Below are 20,477 nucleotides of genomic sequence, written 5' to 3' on the forward strand. Positions count from 1 at the left end.
GCGGGGAGGCTCCTGGTTAGGACCAGAGCGAGCCCCCCCCCCGCCTGGAAAACCCAGAGGGAGGCCCCAGGGGGCTCTGCCCCGTGCGGGATTTTGCCATTTACGGAGGCAGCGATAGCTGCACCCAGCCATGGATTGCATGGGTGAAGCACTGGGCTGGGATCTTGAAATTCCCGGGGTTTTGCGCCAGGGTTTTGAATTTCAGCCTCATCCCACTGAGGACAACCTGCTCGGGAGCTGGACTTGATGATCCTCGTGGGTCCCTTCCAATATTCTGGATATTCTATGATTCTATGCTCAGGGAGGGAGGACTCCCCGCTTTGTGCCCCCATTTCCCCGGGGGGATGCTGGGGGGACACGAGGTGTCCAAACCAGTGGGGTGGTGGGAACAAGCCGGCTGCGTGCACGATCCCAAAACGCAGGGGCCAGCCCTAGGGCCTCCCCATGGGGATACAGGCGATGAGGGAGCTGCAGCTCCTCCACCCCACAGCCCCCCTGGGCACGGCCACGCAGCGAGGTCCTGCACAAGCACCACGGGTGCGTGTCCCGACCCCGATGCACCTCCCCAGCGTACGCCCCAACACCGGGAGAAGGAAAAGGGTTAAACTGGCGTCTGCCTCAAAGACATCCCAGCTCCAGCACCAGCAGCGAAGCAGTGAGGATGCTCACGCGTGGCACCCTCTGCCTCCCCACCTCCAGGCACACTTACTGGGATTTTCCCAGTCTGTCGGCTCCTCGGGACCAGTCTGCTGCTGGGGGCGGCAGTGGGATGCCGTGACAGCTGAAAAATGAGCCACCGGGCAGCGAGGGGAGTTCTGAAAGGAGGAATCTGCCTCGACTGAGGAGGATTTTAGCACCTAGGGCTAAGCCAATAAAGCTCGGCCGTCCCCATCCCGACGGGAATTGTTTGCTCACGCTCCGGGAGCTGCTTAAAGCAGGGGAGACGCGGAGAAGCAACAAGAGCAAGCGAGGTGGGGGGAGACCCCCCACGCGTGGCAAGCCTGCGAGCATCCCGTAGTGCTGCCGCGACCGGGGCTCGTCCCGAGCCCCCAGGGACACGCTGTGCCCCTGCTGCCACCTCGCCTCGATGGGGACCGTGACCAGGACGGCGCTCGCAGAAGATGCTCGGCCTCACCGACCGCTCCAGCTCTCTTTGTAGCCCGTGGGCTGGCGGAGATTCGTGGTGCCCGGACGGCTGCGCCCAGGCGAAGGCTTTGCTCTCTCCACCCCTCCATCCCTGAGGACCCCGGCGGGACCATGGTGGCATCGGGCTCCGGGGGAGGCGTTGTGGTGGCCCTGCTCTGCTGCTGCCTCCTGAGCTCTGCCTGGGCTCTGGTAAGTCCGCGCGGCCCCGGGCTCCTCCAGGCCCGCCGCCCTGCTGCCTTCAGGTATCGCCGATCGCCCCCGGGCAGCCCGCACCTCCTGCATCTGCACTCCCCCTAAAAGCTTTTCAGCAGCCTCGGGGACACCGTGATGGGATTTTTTTATTTTATTTTTTTTCATTTCTTGCACATGCCCAGGGCAGGGCTCGCAAGGGACCGGAGGGACCCAGGCGAGTTCCCGTTAGCGCCGGCGAGGCTGCGGGGCTGGCAGCAAGGGCAGAGCTGGGGGCACCCACGGCAGCGCCTCTCCCCAAAGCGCCCCCCCTTGCTGATGCACCCCCTCCGTGCCTCCCCAGCCCCATTCTGCCAGCGCCCAGCATCCCGGCTCCTTTTCCTTTCCAAAGCTGCTGGTTTGCCCATCCCCTCTCCGAATCTCTCCCCTTATGGCTCTGCTCTTCCCACATCATTTAGCTCTACCCCCAGCCACCCACACCCAGCTCACCGGGGACAGCACGGTGCCGCGAGGCTGCGGCACCTTCGTTTCCAGCCTGGCTGCCCCGTTGTCTCTGCCCACCTCCTCCAGACGCGCTCCGGGCCTCCCTGCTTGTCTCTTGCTCCGGCTTTGGCTCATTTCCCACCCGAGGATGCTCCTGCTTCGCGCAGGAGGGTGCAAAGGGTGCTTGGAGCAGAATTGAGCCAAGTTGCCATTAGGCACCACTGGCCAAAGCCCCCCTGTGATGGGGGGGGGTCCTCACCCCGGTTTTGTCTGGGCAGGTGGACCCCGACGACGTGCTCACGAAAGAAGAGCAGATTTACCTCCTGGTGGAAGCCAAGGAGAAATGTCAGAGGGACATAAAAGCCCAGCTGGAGAAGATCAAAGGTAGCATCCTGACCCTGCGCATGGGGGGGGGCAAGCCTGGGGACCTGGCTATGTCACGGAGAACGCTGTCCCCTCCGATGGCAGCAGGACGGGGCCAAGGGGACCTGCAGCGCCTGGGGACCACAGGGTCCCGGGATGGATTTGTGCAGCTCCTGGGTGTAATTAGGGGCTAATCAAACCCTTACACTGATGAGCCAGCGCTGGCTGCACTGGGCAGCCCCATGTGCAGCACAAACAAGAGCTCGGGGATGGGGATGGGGATGGGGATGGGTCCCCCTGCTCTGCAGACGAGGGGTGACGGCATGGCAGCGCACTTCCTCGCCTTGGTTCGGGGCCCAGGGGGGCCAGAGGCAGGACGAGGCGCTGTTTGGACACGGGGTGCGATGCGCCTTTTACTCCCTGGCCAGATACCAGCTGCCTTCCAGAGTGGGACGGGATTATCTGCTGGCCGGAGGGCTCCCCCAGCCAGGAGGTGGCCGTGCCCTGCCCCGACTACATCTACGACTTCAACCACAAAGGTGAGCGCTCGCATCCGGACAGGGCGTGAGCTCACCTCGGGGAGCCGCCTGCACCAAGCGGGGGTGCAGATGGGTTTCCTGTGGGTTCTGCTGCTGTCACAGCACCCACCGCGTTCCCAGGTCATGCCTACAGGTACTGCAGCGCCTACGGGACGTGGGAGATGGCTCTCAGCCTCAACAAGACCTGGGCCAATTACACCGAATGCGCTGTGCTCTTCTCCTCCGAGAGCCGGAGCCGCGAGAAGGTGACCTCACTTGTCAGAGGCGCTGGGAAAGGGACTGGGCTGGGGGCCACGGGAATGGCTGGGACTGGGGGCTCCCCAGAACAAGCTCTGCTCCTCCCGTGCTCTCGGCCTGGAGGCAGAAAGGGTCCTGGGCCATGGGGGAGGCGTGGAGCAGAGCCCTTCTCTTCCAGGAGGTGTTTGAGCGCCTGCACCTGATGTACACCATCGGCTACTCCATCTCCCTGGCCTCCCTCATCGTCGCCGTCTGCATCCTCTCCTACTTCAAGTAAGGAGGAGCTGAACCCCATCCCCGCGGGGGGAACAACCACGTCCCCATCTCCTGCACGCAGCACCTGGGGGGAGCAGCCCCGTGGGGCACCGGCACCACCCCAACCCCAGCACAAACCTCAGAGCATTTCCCGGAGCCCCCAGACACGTACTGGTGACCGGTACAACCAGCTCCCCGCTCCTGAAGGGGGATGAAACCCCACTCGTCCCCCGAGCTGCCTTTTGTGCCCACGGGGGGCTGGCACCTTGGGGCTGACCTTCTCCAGGCCCCCCCCCTTGCCTGGTAGCCCACATGCGCTGAGCTTTTTGGGCAGCCAGGGCTGGGCTCACGTCGCCTCCTTCTCCGTAGGCGCCTGCACTGCACACGCAACTACATCCACGTCCACCTCTTCACCTCCTTCATCTGCCGGGCGGTGAGCATCTTCGTGAAGGACATGGTGCTCTACTCGGCCAGCGAGACGGAGAAGCTGCGGGAGGACGACTTCAAGGCAGAAATGGGCTCCTCGCCGGGCCAACGGAGCCACCTGGCAAGTGGTGCACGGAGACCGGGGGCAGGAGCGGGGGAAATGGGGATTTAGGGGCCCTGGTGCAAGGAGATGTAGGGCTGTGACACTCGGGGTGATGCCACCGGGGAGGGGAGGGAAAAACCCCGAGGGGATGCAGCTCTGGTGGCCTGCAGCTTTCAGGGGAGGGTCTGACGTGGGCACCTCTCTGCCCGCAGGTCGGCTGCAAGGTGGTGGTGACGCTCTTCCTCTATTTTCTGGCCACCAACCACTACTGGATCCTGGTGGAAGGTCTCTACCTGCACAGCCTGATCTTCATGGCCTTCCTCTCCAACAAGAGCTACCTGTGGGTCCTCATCATCATCGGCTGGGGTAAGCTTGGACCCCAACCCCACCCCGCGAGGAGCTGGGGCGCTGAGCAGCACCGATTGCCAAGAGAAGGGCAATGGGATGCAGAGCAGCCGCCAGGAACCGATTCAGGCTGCAAACGTGGTGTCTCAGCTGTGCTCCTCACCCCGGTTTGTGTCCCTCCAGGTCTCCCTGCTGTCTTTGTGTCTGTCTGGGCCAGCGTGAGGGCCTCCCTGGCGGATACGCAGTACGTAGCTTCACCAGCAGGCCCTTGGGGAGGGAAAGCTTGGTTGCAAATGCTAGCAAGAAATCTGTGGGCACCAGAGCTTCTGGAAATGAAAAAATTCCAAAAAGAACAAGAGGAATCAACCAGTATACAAGGCTTGTTTATAAAACTGTCGGTAATCTAGACCAGTAATATCTTTGTTCTGCATGTGGAAGGAAGCTGGATGCAGCTTTACATCATAAATTGGTTGATAAATGGTGCCAAGATGAACACCAAGGGTATGTTCTAAAGTTAAGATTTTAAAAAGAGGAAGACCACTCGTCCACCAAGAGGAGGACTTAGAGCAGGAGGTTTAGACAAGGAGCTCTCAGCAGGATTCAGGTTAATTAAAACCTGATTTGCCACAGAAAGATGTTTGGAGGTGCTTGTAACAGGGCTGCTGCTGGGTCAGGATTTACCCAAACTCCAGATTTCTCCCAGCCAGGCTCGCTCGGAGATGGCAAAGAGGTGAAGGGTGGCAGGACGGGAGATGGGGGCGGTGGCTGGGGGGGACAGGGGCCATCAGCCAGCAGTTCTCACCAGTGACTGCAGGCGTCTCCAAAGGTTCTTCACCGGTCTCTTCAGGTGCTGGGACCTCAGCGCGGGGAACATGAAGTGGATTTATCAGGTCCCCATCTTGGCTGCCATCGTGGTGAGAACCCCGTGGCTCCATTTCCCAACCCTTTGCAGGGAAAGGGGACTGGGAGCAACCCAGGGCTGATTGCTTGTGGTTGCTGGGCCGGGTCACCGCCGGCAACAAACCCACGGTGGGCGTCTGTTGGCAGGTGAACTTCTTCCTCTTCCTCAACATCGTCCGGGTGCTGGCCTCCAAGCTCTGGGAGACGAACACGGGGAAGCTGGACCCCCGGCAGCAGTACAGGCAAGTGCTGGCAGCAGCAAGGCCATGTCCCAGCCCTGGGCTGGCTCGTTTAGGTGGGACGGTTCCCCAGAGGGCTGGGAACAAAGAGCAGAGACGTTGGAGTAGCTGCAGGAGCGAGGGAGGGTGGCAGCCGGCACTTTTGGCAGCTCGGTTTGCTTGAAACAGGAGGCTCGGGGTTCAAACCTTGCCTGGTCCCTTCCCCGAGCCGGGTGATGTGCGATAGCCTGCACAAACCAGGGCAGCAGCAGAAGCTCCAGCACCAGCCCTTCGCTGGGACGCTCCCCAACACCGGCAGCTCCGGGCTGGCTGGCAGGTCCCAGCTCACCGCCCCGAGTGTTTCTCCTCTCAGGAAGCTGCTCAAGTCCACGCTGGTGCTGATGCCGCTTTTTGGAGTCCACTACGTGGTGTTCATGGCCATGCCCTACACCGAAGTCTCCGGGGTGCTGTGGCAGATCCAGATGCATTACGAGATGCTCTTTAACTCCTCTCAGGTACGTTGCTGTGGGGCTGCCCTCCCAGCACCGAGCGATGTCAACCCGGGCACGCACACGGCATCCCGGCTCGGGACTCAAACCCCACATCCGTCTCTTTTGGCAGGGTTTCTTTGTGGCTTTCATCTACTGCTTTTGCAACGGGGAGGTGAGTGAGAAGCGCGAGCAGCTGAGCTCTGGGTCAAGCCCCTTTAGGGTCAGGGACTTTAACCCGCAGCCCCCGGCTCGGGATAACTGGAGGGAAAACTGATTCATCACTCTCTGTAGGCTTTGGAAGGGAAAAATCTCTAGGAAGGGAAGGGAAGGGAAGGGAAGGGAAGGGAAGGGAAGGGAAGGGAAGGGAAGGGAAGGGAAGGGAAGGGAAGGGAAGGGAAGGGAAGGGAAGGGAAGGGAAGGGAAGGGAAGGGAAGGGAAGGGAAGGGAAGGGCTGCCCGTTTTGCTGGCTCTGAGCACCAGCAGCTGTCTCTGATCCCTCCCTTAGGTGCAGGCAGAGATTAAAAAGGCCCATTTTCGGAGAAGCCTGGCACTGGACTTCAAGCAGAAGGCACGCGCCACCAGTGCGGCGGGGAGCTGCTACTACGGCGGGCTGGCCTCCCACGCCACCACCAGCTTCAGCATGAGCCTCGCGGGGCGAGCGGCGGGGAGCACGCAGCAGCGTGGGCTGCTGCTCCCCGCCCGTGCCAGCCTGCCAGGCTACATCCCCGGCTCCTTTGCCTCGGACTTTTTGCCCTGTCCGACCCAGGAGATGAGCCAGAAAGCCTGCGGGGAAACCACCGGGGACTTAGATGTGGATCGGAGTCACCCCAGCCTGAACAAAGAGCTGGAGACGATGCTGTGAAGTTAACGGTGCATGTCCCAGCCGGACTGATCCTCGCGCTCTGGGCTCCTTTTGTGCTTGCGTGGAGAGCTGGGGCAGGGGTCAGCAGCTGAATCAACACAAATCCCTCTGCCTCCCAGCCAGCACGCAAAGGGACCACGTGCTCCTGTTCCTTCTTGTACCTACCCGGCCTAAAAACGAGCTGGTTCAAAACCTCCTTTCCTTCCACGCGCAGATGAGTGGTGTAAGTGATGTCTGTGCATGCAAAGCCGTGAATCATCACCAGGACACAGCCCTCCAGGCCCAATTTGACAGACTCTGACAGCCTGGAAGGCTACTTCAGCTCCAGCGTGTACAAAGCCGTGCCAACGACACCGCAGCCCTGAAGTCTGCCTCCCCTCCTTGGCACTAATTCCTGCGGTGTGCAGCCCGGGGCTGGCAGTGAGCAGTGCCCGCAGAGCTGCTCTGCGGCTCACCCTGCACTCACCTGCATCCTCGCGTAGCTCAGCGGTGCTGTGAACGCCTACAGGCACCGCTCAGCCACAAACAGGGGGCACGGAGTCACCGGGACACGATGGGCTGAGGGAGGCAGACCGTGCATTACAGCCTGGGAAGGGCGCAGCAAAATGCCTCGCTCCCCCACGCTTTCCAGCATGATGGCGTGGAAAGGCAGAGACCACAGCATGCCAGAGCCTTGGCCCTGGGGTCTTTTTGCAAGCTAGTTAATAAAGAGACAGTCTGCAAGGCTTGCTTCCACCCTCAAACTTCTTTACGGTCTCAGCAAATGGTTACAGGAGGAAGCAGAGGGGGCGAAGGGCTGGAAACCCAGCCAGGTTCTCACACAGCCAGATCTACCCTCGCTGCTCGCTGTTGGGGTGCGGTGGCGCCTCCCAGCTCCCCTCCTGCCCCCTCTGTGACACACACAGTGCCTGGAAAACCTCAGCACCCAGCCGGGAAAAGGCATTCCCGAGGATATTGCGATGCCCTGCACAGACAATTCTCTCGGATGGTGAGGGAGCGGGGCGGGGGGTGATGAGTACAATGTTGTTGGGGTTCATACACCAGTTGAAGTTACATGGCACGTCGGTGGTTTTTTCCTACTTGAGACACATTCCAAGGCAGTAATTTCATAATAAAGCTACTGACAGAGAACACGTAAATAACTCTGTGCATTTGCGGAGCTTTCCGGTGAAAGCCTAAGGTGCAAACTGAGCCACGAGGATTAGAAATCAGTAGAGGAACCACCAGCCAGAGGGCCAGGAGGCCTGTGTCAGGGCAGGGATGAGGTTTCCTGCTCTAGAAGAAGCTGGCACACCTGCATCACCCCCAGCCAAGAAAGCAAGTGCCCCATTCTGGGGGACGAGAGGCAGAGGGGGCGACCGATGCTCGAGCAGAGGCAGGAGCAGGGCTGTACTTCCCAAACCTGAGCTTCCTGTAATTGATTTGCTCAGCTGAGTTGTGCTCCCGTCTGTTCAGAAGAAAGCACAGCCAGCCCCCTGCAAGGAGAGAGAGGTTCTCTTTCAGGGTAGTTGGCATGCAGCTCACACTGCTACCTTGTTCTGTGGAAAAGGAATCAGCCCCCGTATGTACCTAACGGGGACCTGCGAACTGATATTTATAGCGCTCTGTCACCGATCAATATTTACTCACTCAATTCTCCAGAGGCTCCTGGTAGCTGAGAGAGGGGTGAGGAATTTCAATAATCCTATCAGAACAGCAGAGGGACGCATTAAAAAGAAGGGGAGAAACCCACGCGTATGCCACATACAGGCCAGTTCCCCGTGGCAGCGACCTGAGACCAAGACAGGGAGGGAGCAGAGGGCACCTTCAGACCACCAAGCTATTTTTTGGTTTCAAAACTCAAACCTTTAATTATGCTGAGTGATAAACACTACGTGTGATAAGGAAAAAGGAACCCAGCAGTGGCTCCTAACCCCCTGCCGCATCTGCCCTAGAACAAGGCATCATCCTCATCTTAATACTAAATATGCTGAAGTCTTCAGTTTTGCAGAGCTCAAACCAGTGCAAAGAGGTTTCTGCCTGGACTGCGATTAGGTAATTCAAGTGGAAGCCATTCTAAAGCCTCTATTAGAGCTAGATAGCGAGGGGGCCCAAATAATCAAATTGCTGTCTTCACTGAAACCAGGACATGTGCAAGTCAGATGACAGGACTGTGGCTGAGTTCCCCTTCCAGCTCTACAATGACTCCATGAAAGGCTGGGAGAAGCGATGTGTCCTGGACTGCACACTTCCACGCTTGTAAAATGGAGAGAAATCTATTCCCCGGTAGGCTCTGAAGCTAAAATACGGTTTTCAAAACTGTGAACGATGCTGAGAAAAACCACAGGAATTATTTTCTAAACTACAATCCAAAACTTCTGTTCAAAGAAAGGGATGCAGTCAGATCTCCAGCCAGACAAATCGCTATCCACATGCCAGAACAGCCAAAGGAAGAAGTGGAGAACAAAAAGCACGTGCTAGATATTTTGTCCCAGTAATAAAACATTTACTAGAGCAAGCAGAAAGTAAATGCACAGCTGATAAAGAAAACATCACAATGTCACAAAAAAACGACAGTTTCTGATACTTCTCTCAGTAGAAACAAGACAGAGGTGGGTGCTGACATGTTTCAACAAAAGAGTTCTTCCTTACCTTTACGGTGCAAAAAAAAAAAAAAGTTAAAAAACAGGTAATACACACAATGAGTTAAAAACAGTCAAGCAAGATTTTACAGTTTTAACTACATGTGTCCAATATGGGGCGATATTTGAGCTGTTCCACTCCTTCAATTCCTTTTCAGGTTCTCCCTAAAGGCTTCTGAGCAGCAGGTCCCTGAATTTCTGAATGAAGCCTCTTCATTTAGCTTCACTTCGTGAGGGGGAGGTGCCAGCCTTTGATTGCTGTGGCATATCTACATTTTGTTTCCCTTTTTTGTTTTTACTTTGAAGAAAGCAATCAGCCCTCTCACAACAGAGGGTGCATAGGCACAGCAGAGAGACACGTTTGCTATGCAGGCTTCCACCAAAATGAAGGTTATTAAGAAAGAAGAGTTTTGTGTTGTTGTTTTTTTTTTTTTTTTTTTTACAAGAAAAGAAAAATACCTGGGGCAATAGGATTGGTGTACTGACCACAAAAAAAAAACCAGGGAGTTCATCCTTCACTATGTGTGACGTCGTGGTTAACTGGGCTGGAGAAGGATCCCTTGAACAGCTTCGTAAGAAATTTAAGAAAAATCAACTTGCTCCGTCCCCCCTTCAGCAATGTAAATTAATACATTCTTAATTGATGGGGAGAGACAGACGGGCCAATCTGGAGGCCAAATTATTTGGGGATAGAAGAATATGGGAAAAGAAGAGACTGGAGAAGAACTCACCATACCGAACAAATTGCTGAAAGGTTAAAGTTAAACAGGTGGGTCCTGAGCATCTCCAGATGAACTTTTTGTTGTGTTTTTTTTTTTTTTTGTAAGTGTGAATGCTGGTTAAGAAAAGACTACCTTCAACAGTTTCTTAATGTTCCAAGGACATGAAACAGCTTCTTTCTTGTCAAGAAGATCTGTTTAAATCCAGCAGAGTCACTTGAGCACTGAATGTTTAAAAGCAGAACCCAGGGAGCTTTATCAAAATGATTTCTCTTTGACTAAGCATTGCATGTACACATCATTAGATTGAATCTGTCCGCAGATGTACCGGTGCAGACTTCCACAAGGAGTTCACATGGTTTCCTTCTCCTCCCCCAGCTGCTCAACAACCAGTTACCAAAAAACCCAAGAAATCCTCTGGAAAAAGACAACACTACCTGCACAGATTCCACCAGGCTGTGAAGCACCAGCCTTTAACTGTCCCATCGACTCTTCTTACGTTTTGGGGGCTCTGGGACAGCAAAACCATCTGTCTTGTTGTCCCGGCTGTTGGCATCCTTCCTGTTCTCGCCATTCCTGTTCTCGTTGTTCCTACCCTCGCTGATATTCCTGCTCTCACCATTATTGCGATTGCCACTGCTCACGTCAGCGAAATGCCGGCTTTCACCGTGGCGATGGTTGTCGCTGTGCCGGCCCTCTCCGTGCCGGTAAGCGTCACTGTGGCGGCCACCTCCTTCCCCGTGGCGCTGCACGTCGTTGTAGCGACCGCCACCGCCCTCTCCCCGGCGTGGGACCTCATTGTGCCGACTGTTCCTGTTGTCATTGTATCGTTCTCTGACGATGCCGCCACCGCCGCCGCCACCACCACCAGGAGCAACGCCGGTGCTGGTGCTGCCGACGCCTTCTCGATTATTAGTGCTGGCAGTCGTGGTGTTGTTGTAGCCCTGTACTCCGACGCTTGGGAAGGTGGGAACGCTGCTCAGATTCCCGGTGCTGGTGAAACCTGGAACACCCTTTGCTGCTGCGGCAGCTGCAATCGGGCTGTCAGGATTTGCAGAATTTTGCTGCGCTGAACTTGTTGGTACTGAGTTCAAGCTCCCAGCACTAGTCCAGCCACTAGCACCCGCAGCAGAGCTTCCAGTCTTTTGGTTATTTAAGCTTGCAGCAACAAAGTGGCTCTTATACTGAGACTGCCAGAAGAGATGGAAAGAAAAAAAAAAAGAGAGCACGTTTGCCTCTACACTGCACCACAAAAACACACAGTCATCATGCATACACAAGCCTGTCTTGAACTCTGGGGAACCCCTAGTAAAAAGGGTTCCTATAAAAAGTCAGTCTTGGAGCGATTACATTCCTGCCGTGCTTATGAACACAGAATTAGTAACGGACATCTGCTACCAGACCACAGAAACAACGAAACTCCTATACTGTGGGGTTTATTTTCACACTCAAAAGAAAGGGTGTCTCTGTTCCCTGCTTCTTTTGTCTGCAATTACACTATTGCTGCTAAGCAACTTAAGTAGGATCAAGCCTAGGAGCAGAATCCAAACGGGAAAAAGAGCAAATAGGCAGCAGAAAACAAAATAAGTTTGGCACATTCATGTTGTGCAGCTATGTTCAGTCCAGCCTGCATGCTATTCCTCCACTTTGGACTGCAACACTGAGTGCTCCAGTTGGATGAGACATGGCTGCAACCACCAAACTTAACTTCCCTGAAGTCAGCAGGGTTTCTGCACTCTTGAGGGAGGAAATAAAAAACATTTTGAACCATCAGTAGTAAAATTTTTCCATGTTATTTCCTTTTCTCTTGAGGTAGAACTTGGGATACAAGTGCCTGAGTTGGAACTTGGGATACAAGGGACTGAACCAACCTGAAAAGCTGCTTTCATTGCTGTAAGTCTGTCGCCCATTGCCCCAGAGGATGGCTTATACGCTTCATAGTTGCTCATCACACTGTTGTTGTTTCCACGGTCCTAAGCAGAAAGACAAAGGACAACTGGAGAGATTTATCCAACTCAGACACTTCTCCAAACCTATCTTCACTCTGCACTCAGGGAAAATGCCCACTAAGGACCACAAACCTCCGGGAGCACCGAACAGTAGCACAGTTTGGCTCATGATCTTGAGGATGACAGAAAGGTAAAGGTGCAGGAGCTCTAAGCAACTCACTATTCAGCAGTATAACCACATTTCCCAGCTCCCTACAGTACAAGCAAAACCGAGGTGCAACCAGATGATAAAACCAAGGTGAAATCAGATAGCTCGCAAAAAAAAAAAAAAAAAGCAAGCCACAAGCTGGTCAATCCTGAGTTTAAAAGTTCCAAGAACCTGTAAAGAACTTCTTCAGCATCTCTACTTACAGAACTTTCTGATCCCAGACCAGGACGCTCACGATATCCTAAGCCACCACCACCAATATTCAGCTTCTTGCCTTTTCCTCCTTTGAAACGGGATTTCCGGAACCATGGGTTCTGTACAAAAGAAAACCAAATGCTTTTCAACACAGGGAATGAGAAGACTGGTAAACACTGGTAATGAGACTCAGAAAAGAAGGATTTTGCTCATTTCAAAAAACAAAACAAAACAAAAACAGTCTCCCAATCCACAACACAGCCGTTGCAAGGGGACGGGACACATCAGACTACGCTGCTTTATAATTAACTTGGAGACAGTCCTGTCATGTGGGTCTGAAGCTTTTCCTACAAATGCTCCTTATGATAACTGATTTTATGTCCTGAGCTCTCATACATACTAAAGTTTTGGGGGGTTGTATTCTAATAAACCCAGGAATAAGTGCAATCTCTAATGCCATTCGCTTGAGAGCTCTGAAATTGCTCATGTTTGGGTTTTATTGATTTAGTCCATTGCCTGGCTAAGAAGAAATGAAGTTCTGTCAGCAAAACTTACTGCAACGAGCAGTGGCTAGGAAAGGGCAGTCCAACCAGACCTCCTGTTACTAGGTTTTTAGACAATGGTTAGCTGCACCGCTCCTTATATCCTGTAGTTTGTTCAAACCTGAAGAAGCCAGTAAGCCAAGCCATTCAGCTTCTGTTCTCTCCTCTCATACACAGCCTTGGAGCTGTGCCTCACAAACTCTGTCACTTGTGAAAATGCTGCCTCTGTACACCAGAAAAACTATTTACTTCTAACAGCTAGTGTCTAAGCTGCTGGGTGAAGTCACAAGCATGCTAATCCATACCTGAAATTGGAAATTACCAAAAAGCCTTTGCTTCTTTGCAGCTACAAGGGCAGCAAAAGACAAGAACCTAACGAGCTGACAAGTACAGCGGCATAAACACAATTGTTTGAGCAATCCATCAGACCTATATATAGTAAGCCTGCCAGACAGCACTGCCAAGCAGGTAAAACGATCAAGCCACAACCAGTTCACAAAGTGAAAGTTCCTGTAATCAGCCTCTAGTTCAGCTTACAGCTAAGCTGCATCTTCTAGGTACCTGCTATTAATGCGTATCGAAAATCTGATGGTAAGGAGATACCAGAGTTGGAGTGCTCTGCTGACATCAGACAGGTTATAGTTCCTAATTTCCTAGGCAATGTTTTACCCCTGAATAGATTACATGTTGCAGTCCAAAATCATCATGTCTTCTGCATTCTTTCAAAGGCCATAACAAAAAAAACACTAGAAAGCCTACTTAAAAACAATACAGGTTCCCAAAAGGTCACTGAGAATATATGATGGAGCCAGACACAAGACTCTGAACTCCTTATTTGCTCACTGTGCTACTCATGGAAGTAACCTTCCTCTACTCAAAAAGTTTTGCTTTGTACCTGCATTGCTAGATCCAGCAGCTCTTTGGAAACATGTTGATTAGCACCTTCCAGATTTCGGACGAGATCACCCGCGAAATTACTGTCTTTGGGAGTCAACAGAGTGTAGGCAACTCCCTTCTCGCCTGCTCTGCCAGTGCGACCAATTCTGTGGGTGTGCGTGTCTATGTCCCGAGCCACATCGTAATTGATCACAGTCTTAATGGAAGGAATATCTAACCCACGAGCTGTAACAAAGAGCAATACAGTGGTGAGTGTGATTGGCCTGAAGGAACTCAAAGCAATCCCATTCATACCAGCACATCATTCTGCTCCAGCATAGGAAAGGAGTTTTCACAGGAAAAGATCCCTGTTAAGACACCCTTCATACGCTACGACTCTTTGCTATCTTAGGTACAGCAATATCGCTCATCTCCAAGTTCACAGCACTGGAGATGGAACATCTCTCTTCAAATGGCTTTCATTTCAAGTGAGAAAGATACATTGAAATCCATGCTTTGTTCAGCTAAACATCTGGGTACGAAAGGTTTTCTAGAGAAGGCTTCAAGTGCATCCATCTCCTCCTCATATAAGCATGCATAATTTGTCAGCTGACTGATGAATAGCAATTACATCCTTAAGAAACAGCTTATTTTCTTTTTGTATATTAAATAATATACCTGTCACTGTAACTCAAATATCACTATAAGACTTTAAAAATGTAATCCTTTGCTAACACTACTTCTGAAAAACACCTGGAAAACTGTGTCCAGCAGGTGTAGAAGCCAACTTTGTTGCTTTCCACTGAAGTGCATTAACCTTTCTGCTGATATCCACAACTTGTACGAGCTGCTCTTTCTTAAAAAGCCACATACCTGCTACATCAGTAGCTACCAGTATCGGGATCCCTTTTTTCTTAAATTCTGAAATGACTTTATTCCTCTCACTCTGGTCCATGTCACCATGAAGCAGCCCTAAATTATGATCCTCCTGCTTGAGGTTATTAGCCAGCTCTTCTGCATTTGCCTTCTTGGTGACGAACAGGAGAACGCTCCCAGAAGATGTGAACTCCACAAGGCGTCGAGTCAGCCAGTTCCATTTGCTAGGGCCAGAAGGGAAAATCTCCACAATTTGAGTAACATCTTCATTTGCCTGAGGAGAGAGATAAGACAAGCCACAATGCAGTACACAAAAGGCACTATTGCAAACAAACACAGCAGAATAAAATCAAGAATTTAAACTAAGTGTGAGAATAAAATGTACAGAAGCAGGGGACTGACATCCTCCTCTGAATGAGGTTTCAGTTATCCCCTGCTTGACTAATTGCTGACCACTTTATCTTCACTACACAGAAAAGGCAGGGGTTAAGCGAGCTACTCTCTGATAAATCTGAGAGGCAAACTGCAGACTTTGACACAAACAGAAACTGACTGAGCAAGGACAGCTGCTTTTTTCCTTAAGCAAAGTTTAGAAGAACGAGTCTCCTAGAAAGGCAAGGCCGCAGGTAGCCGTTCATTTTTTGTTATGAAGGGATACCTCACAATCCTGATTAAAAAAAACAAAAATGCAGGGAACTGGTTGAAAGAAGAATGTTCTGAAGGCAGTTTGTGAAACTTCTCAACAGTTTGCATATATTCTATGCAAAGTTTCTTCACAGCAAGCATACATCTGCCCACTTCATTGACTTATTACCAAAGCATGCTGATAGTTCACCTGCTACTGTCAAGCAAGTACAGATCAACATTCCCACATAAAACAGCTGAGAGGCATTACAGTCTAAGTTGCAAATCCTCCATCGCAAAAGCTGTAATCGCCCTATTTATATTTTTGAGACAAAGCAAAAGGATACACCTATTGATTCAGCCTAATAAGCCAATCAATCACTGCCTTAAATGTTGTTTCACTCCTAGATGAAACCCTCCCATCACTACAAGATTATTTCCTGGCAGAAAGCTCAATAAAATAAAATAAAACAAAAACAAAATCACAAAACTATTTTTTTTAAACACAAGATATTTACTCTTAAATATATGTGATGAATACTGCAGTTTAACACAAATTTCAGACAACAGAATGATTCATTTCTATGACTGTATCAGAAGTAAGGTGGAATTACCTCTCCAATGTCTCCCTGCACAACTCGAATTGGGTCAATCAGAATATCTCGGGCCAATTTCTCAATCTTTTTACGGAAAGTGGCACTGAACAAGAGGGCTGAAAGAAAAAAACAGTATTTGAGCTTCATGAAAAACCTTTTTTCAGAATTATGAGAACACTGCACAGATATTGTGAACCTGTACGACTGTACTGTATGTCAGGGATCTAAAGCTACAGTCTGTTTCAGCGGTTCTAATGAAAATTATCAATCACAGTGACTATTAGAATATCTCGAAGTAGAAATACGTTTCATGGTATTTGAAATAGGATATGAATAATAGGTGGCACTGCTGTGAGCCTTCTTTTCTGCCACTTTAGAACACAGAGTCTCAAAGCATATGAATATTAATTCAGCTAATCATTTTTTCTCTGAGTAAAGTCTGTGGAGGGATTACAGAGTGATGAACAGCCTGGTTAAATGCTCACACTTCACAAGCAATCCCTCCCACCAGCCCCCACAGAGAATAATGCCACCGGAGTCCTGCGGAAGTCTCACTGCACGGCTGTGTCAAGAACAAGAAATCCAAGCTCTGCTCCAGATTCTTAACTGGCAGCCCACCATACAGCCTCCTTCATCTCCCAGCACTGTATTTTGAAACTTGCTTATACTTACTCTGTCTGTCAGGACGTACGTGGCTTGCAATTGATCTGACCTGATATTCTGGAAGAGAGAGAAAATGCTCTAATCAACGCTGTATGCTCATTAGGTAGTGGACTAACTCAGAAACACAACTGGACTGCTTTATTTAACAAATAACCACAGAAGGAATGAGTGCCTCTCCCTTGATATTTAATTTTACTGGGACTTCCTGGTGCTCTTTGCTGCACAACGGAAGTTCATTCAAATTTCCTTACGGAACTTTCTTAAGGTTCCTTGGACTTCATCAAAAGTTCCTTTAAGCAAAGATCCTAGCTGAATCTGTGCACACTCTGTACATCTCACAAGCGTCTCTCACATTGGGGTATCATAGCACCGCCAAATCTTTACTGTGTCCCATGATTCCTGGGCACATATTCAAAGTCATATAGATCCGAATGACTAAACCTGATCCAAAAAAGCAGAAAGTTCTTCTAACACCACTAGTTTGTACACACAGAATCAAAACACAGAAGTGACTTGCCCAAAAGTTATTCACCGATTCTAAGATGAAAATCAGGCTTTTGGGAATTTGTTCATCAACAGGGCTTTGCTAATCTCTTTATACCAACAGATAATAGACCTTTAAATATGCGCTTTGTATAGAAAACACTTCCATAATGTATTAAGTATAGGAAGCTACTGGAGCTATAAACAGTCATATTAAGCTGGGAATCACACACTGCCGCTTTCCAAAACGGTGACCTTTGGTCAGTACATACCAAAACCCATATCAAACATTCTGTCTGCTTCATCAAACACAAGGTAAGTGACTCTTTGAAGGTTTGTAGCTTTCTTTTTCACATGGTCAATCAAACGACCCTGTGGAGAAAAAAAAAAGCCATTTTTTTAAAGCATATTTAAAAAAAATTATATACAACCCTCAATCACCTAGCTGCTTTTTATCCTCACTTACCAGAGACATAGAACAAAAACACGTCAGGGCTTCAGTCTGGAAATAAGTGTTAATATTCAAGTCATAGAAACAGATTCCTAAATCTCTCATGAAGTATACTTGACAAGATGAATTTTATGACTAGTTTTTGAAGGATAAACAGTGCTGAGACCCTAAAATTGCCCATTCTTCATCCTGACTTAACTTTAACTGTGAACTATTTAATTCCAAAATTGTTGGTGCAGGAGATCTTCACGCTTTGCTTTTTTTGCCCAGTACCCGCAATAAATACCCACAATAAAACTTCCTCCAACCATTACTTACTCAGTTTTGCCCAAATTTGTAACTAGGTTTTACAGTAAGCAAAAATCAGTTGAGAATAGCGCTCATTTAAATCACTGGCTCCGCATCAACACCCAGTCGATGTCTCAGCCCTTCAATGTAACTGCTACAGGCTCTACACTGATTCAGGAAGATGTCACTCAAGTTCAAGACATTCTGGGAATTTTCCTCACAAATTTAAGACTCAGCAATCAGAAGCTGGTGTTGCACACAACTGACACTGATTCAAGCAGGTCTTGCTTGCTACTATGTCTTCTGTTGGAAGATCATACCTAATCTCTTTCAATTTCTCTTGAGACAGGAATAATCCCAGTTTATTTGTCTTTAACATCTGATAACCTGCGAAGAACCTGGATTTCAGTGATCAGAGAACAAAATCTACATCACCAATGATACTGAGAGATTTGTCTCAGCTTCAGTTACACAACAAAACACGTACTGTGTGCAGACAGGTACTTACCGGTGTACAAACAACTATCTCTGCCCCCTCCTGGAGGGCTTTGGCTTGTTCCCACATGCTTCCTCCTCCATACACAGCTACGGAGCGCAGATTATACGCCTTACCAAAGCGCTTACATTCAGAATGGATCTGAGAATTTTAAACAGAACACATCTCAGTTCAGGTTAGAAGGATCTGAGAAGATACTCTTACCTTGGCAATGGAGCCCAGCTCCTGAAATCCAATTTTCAGTTATCAGCTTAATTAAATTATTCAGAAATCCTCAGGACTGAATGCTCCAATACTTGCGGATAACTTCCATTCACTTATCTGGGAAAGCTATTTAGGCATTCAACTGCAATTTAAGCTATTGTTTTATACATACAATTTGTGGCAATGTATCCACAGTACTCCCAATACTTAAGAATAACATGGGAGAACTGTGTAAAAGTAACAATTTAAAGTTTGTCATGATCCTTAGACTAAAATTAGTGTGAGGATTGTGAGCTTACAATGGAGGCAGGTGCAGAGTAATTTTTTCAAATAGGTTACTGAGGTTCTCTGGCAACTTCTGCACAGAATTTTGCCTCCTTCTGTAGGAACACTGTATGGTACACATATTTTCTAGACACCTACCTGTTGGCAAAGCTCTCTGGTTGGGCATACAATCACTGCAATGGGACCGTCCCCTGGTTCAAGCTCCTTTTGATCCATGATGTGAATCAACATCGGCCAGATGAAGGCTGCTGTTTTTCCACTTCCAGTCTTAGCTATCCCAATCATATCTCTGCCACTTAGTGCAACTGGAACGCCCTAAAAATAAGGAGATTCTAAACCCATATTATGCCCAACTTAGCATGTTACTGTCCTAGATATTAAATGAAAACCCAGATAAAAATGGAAGACATGCTGCAGCGGACTCAGAGCAGCATACGTAGATACATACACAGTTTTATTGCCAAGTCAGATTTGAGTTAGTTTGGTTTAAGGGCTGGAAGTAATTGCAGTATTATGTTAGTGTTCTATATGAAGTCGGTGTTTGGGCACAGTACAACATCCCCAGGATATATTTACATGGCCATAAATGCATCCTGTCCAGCTGTAAGAATGCTAAACCCAAGAAAAATAACAAAGCTATTTACCTACAAAAATCCAAATTATTCTTCTCTGTGACAGCTCTATATAGGAAACTAGAATTGTATACACCCTCATACGCACCAGGGACCTTTGCATGCATTCTGTTAGCTGCATTTAGATGTAAGAGAGTAACAACACTCACCTGGCACTGTATAGGAGTGGGCTGGGTATACTCAGATTTCCTAATTTGATGCATAAGTTGCTCATCAAATCCAAAATGAGCAAAGCTACTGCCAGGTCTTGGAGGAGCAGCACCGGAGACCTTAGAAATAAAAACATATCTTTGTTCATGGAAAGCAGTAAGAGAAAACCAAAGAAATCTATAAAAAAAAATGAACAAAGCTATTTCTACCTCAGAAAACTGCCTTTTTTTTTTTTTTAACAGACCTAAGTATAACTCAGTGCAAACTCCATATGTGCTGTGTAACTAGGTCTTTCAGATATAAAAAAATTACATAAGTTGTCAATCAACACAAGCTACTAAAAATCGTACCTACTTCCTTGTAAAATTTATCTCCTTCCTCCTCCAAATAGTTCCCTTCACAGGAAGTCACCACGCTAACATGTCTCAAATGGCAAAAAAAAATAATTCTTGCATATAGGATTTCCAGTTTCAATTCTTAGCTCTGTGGTTCTTTAGTACAATTGCAACTATACAACTGGCAATTTTGGGTGCCCAATTTGAAAAGCCCAGAGATGACTTTCAAAAACTGCTGAGGAAAATCAACCTCCTTTAAACCAAAGTCATTGAAGGTGTCCAAGAGGCTTGGTATTCAAAACATGGAATTCCCTGTCAAAATCTTCATTAAAACTACTAAGGCAGTTAAAAAGAATGAGAGAAAAAAAAATACAACGAAGATAGTTCTGTGACCTGCTTACCCGGAGATTTAGCTTATGACGTAACTCCACCACTTGCTGTGGGGTGAGACTGGTGATCTCCTCATGCTCATCATAGAAATTTTTCTCAAAAGGTGGATATTCAATCTGCAAGGGTAATTACTCAGTTAGTCCAAGACTTAAGATTCTCTCTGTACATCTAATTTCTTAGAAATTAGTTCTTAGCTGTCTGTGATAACGTTAACTTAATAGGGAGCAATTTTAAGGATCTTCAGTATGACTCAAGTGGCACAGCAGTGAAATATTACAACACTGATTCATAGGGAAGGAAGCATATTTCAGTCTACTTCCTAGCTCCTGCTTTGTAC

The 20,477-nt window shown here is 49.3% G+C and overlaps 2 protein-coding genes across 6 annotated transcripts in view; one reads left to right on the forward strand and one right to left on the reverse strand.

Annotated features, from left to right (window-relative positions):
* On the forward strand, positions 1-9,617 carry LOC310885556 (parathyroid hormone/parathyroid hormone-related peptide receptor-like). Its single transcript, XM_083809042.1, has 13 exons — positions 1-1,335; positions 2,097-2,202; positions 2,610-2,720; positions 2,841-2,965; positions 3,136-3,230; positions 3,582-3,759; positions 3,954-4,107; positions 4,270-4,330; positions 4,934-5,000; positions 5,134-5,232; positions 5,582-5,719; positions 5,826-5,867; positions 6,201-9,617. Exons 1-13 carry the CDS (start codon positions 1,258-1,260, stop codon positions 6,555-6,557), a joined length of 1,611 nt encoding a protein of 536 aa, XP_083665168.1. The 5' UTR covers positions 1-1,257; the 3' UTR covers positions 6,558-9,617.
* The window catches only part of DDX42 (DEAD-box helicase 42), a 16,799-nt gene continuing 5,908 nt past the window's right edge, over positions 9,587-20,477 (reverse strand). For all 5 annotated transcript variants that reach the window (XM_083809029.1, XM_083809028.1, XM_083809031.1 and 2 more), the window contains 12 exons: positions 20,152-20,256; positions 19,415-19,534; positions 18,772-18,948; positions 18,157-18,285; positions 17,182-17,281; positions 16,436-16,483; positions 15,782-15,879; positions 14,541-14,817; positions 13,687-13,913; positions 12,258-12,368; positions 11,769-11,870; positions 9,587-11,087 (listed from right to left, as the gene is read on the reverse strand). In XM_083809029.1, the coding sequence (XP_083665155.1) occupies positions 10,371-11,087; positions 11,769-11,870; positions 12,258-12,368; positions 13,687-13,913; positions 14,541-14,817; positions 15,782-15,879; positions 16,436-16,483; positions 17,182-17,281; positions 18,157-18,285; positions 18,772-18,948; positions 19,415-19,534; positions 20,152-20,256 (2,211 nt within the window). In that variant the 3' untranslated portion in view covers positions 9,587-10,370. The remainder of the gene's footprint in view (positions 11,088-11,768; positions 11,871-12,257; positions 12,369-13,686; positions 13,914-14,540; positions 14,818-15,781; positions 15,880-16,435; positions 16,484-17,181; positions 17,282-18,156; positions 18,286-18,771; positions 18,949-19,414; positions 19,535-20,151; positions 20,257-20,477) is intronic.

Source organism: Anser anser (assembly GCF_964211835.1).
Source record: "Anser anser genome assembly, chromosome: 23".
In the NCBI taxonomy this organism is placed as follows: Eukaryota; Metazoa; Chordata; class Aves; order Anseriformes; family Anatidae; genus Anser; species Anser anser.

Bases quoted from the DNA above. Each gene is read 5' to 3' on its own strand.
- LOC310885556 (XM_083809042.1), top strand. From the start codon at position 1,258: ATGGTGGCATCGGGCTCCGGGGGAGGCGTTGTGGTGGCCCTGCTCTGC. The intron at 5,001-5,133 runs GTGAGAACCCCG...GTCTGTTGGCAG, and splicing joins CCATCTTGGCTGCCATCGTG to GTGAACTTCTTCCTCTTCCT. The intron at 5,868-6,200 runs GTGAGTGAGAAG...TCCCTCCCTTAG, and splicing joins ACTGCTTTTGCAACGGGGAG to GTGCAGGCAGAGATTAAAAA.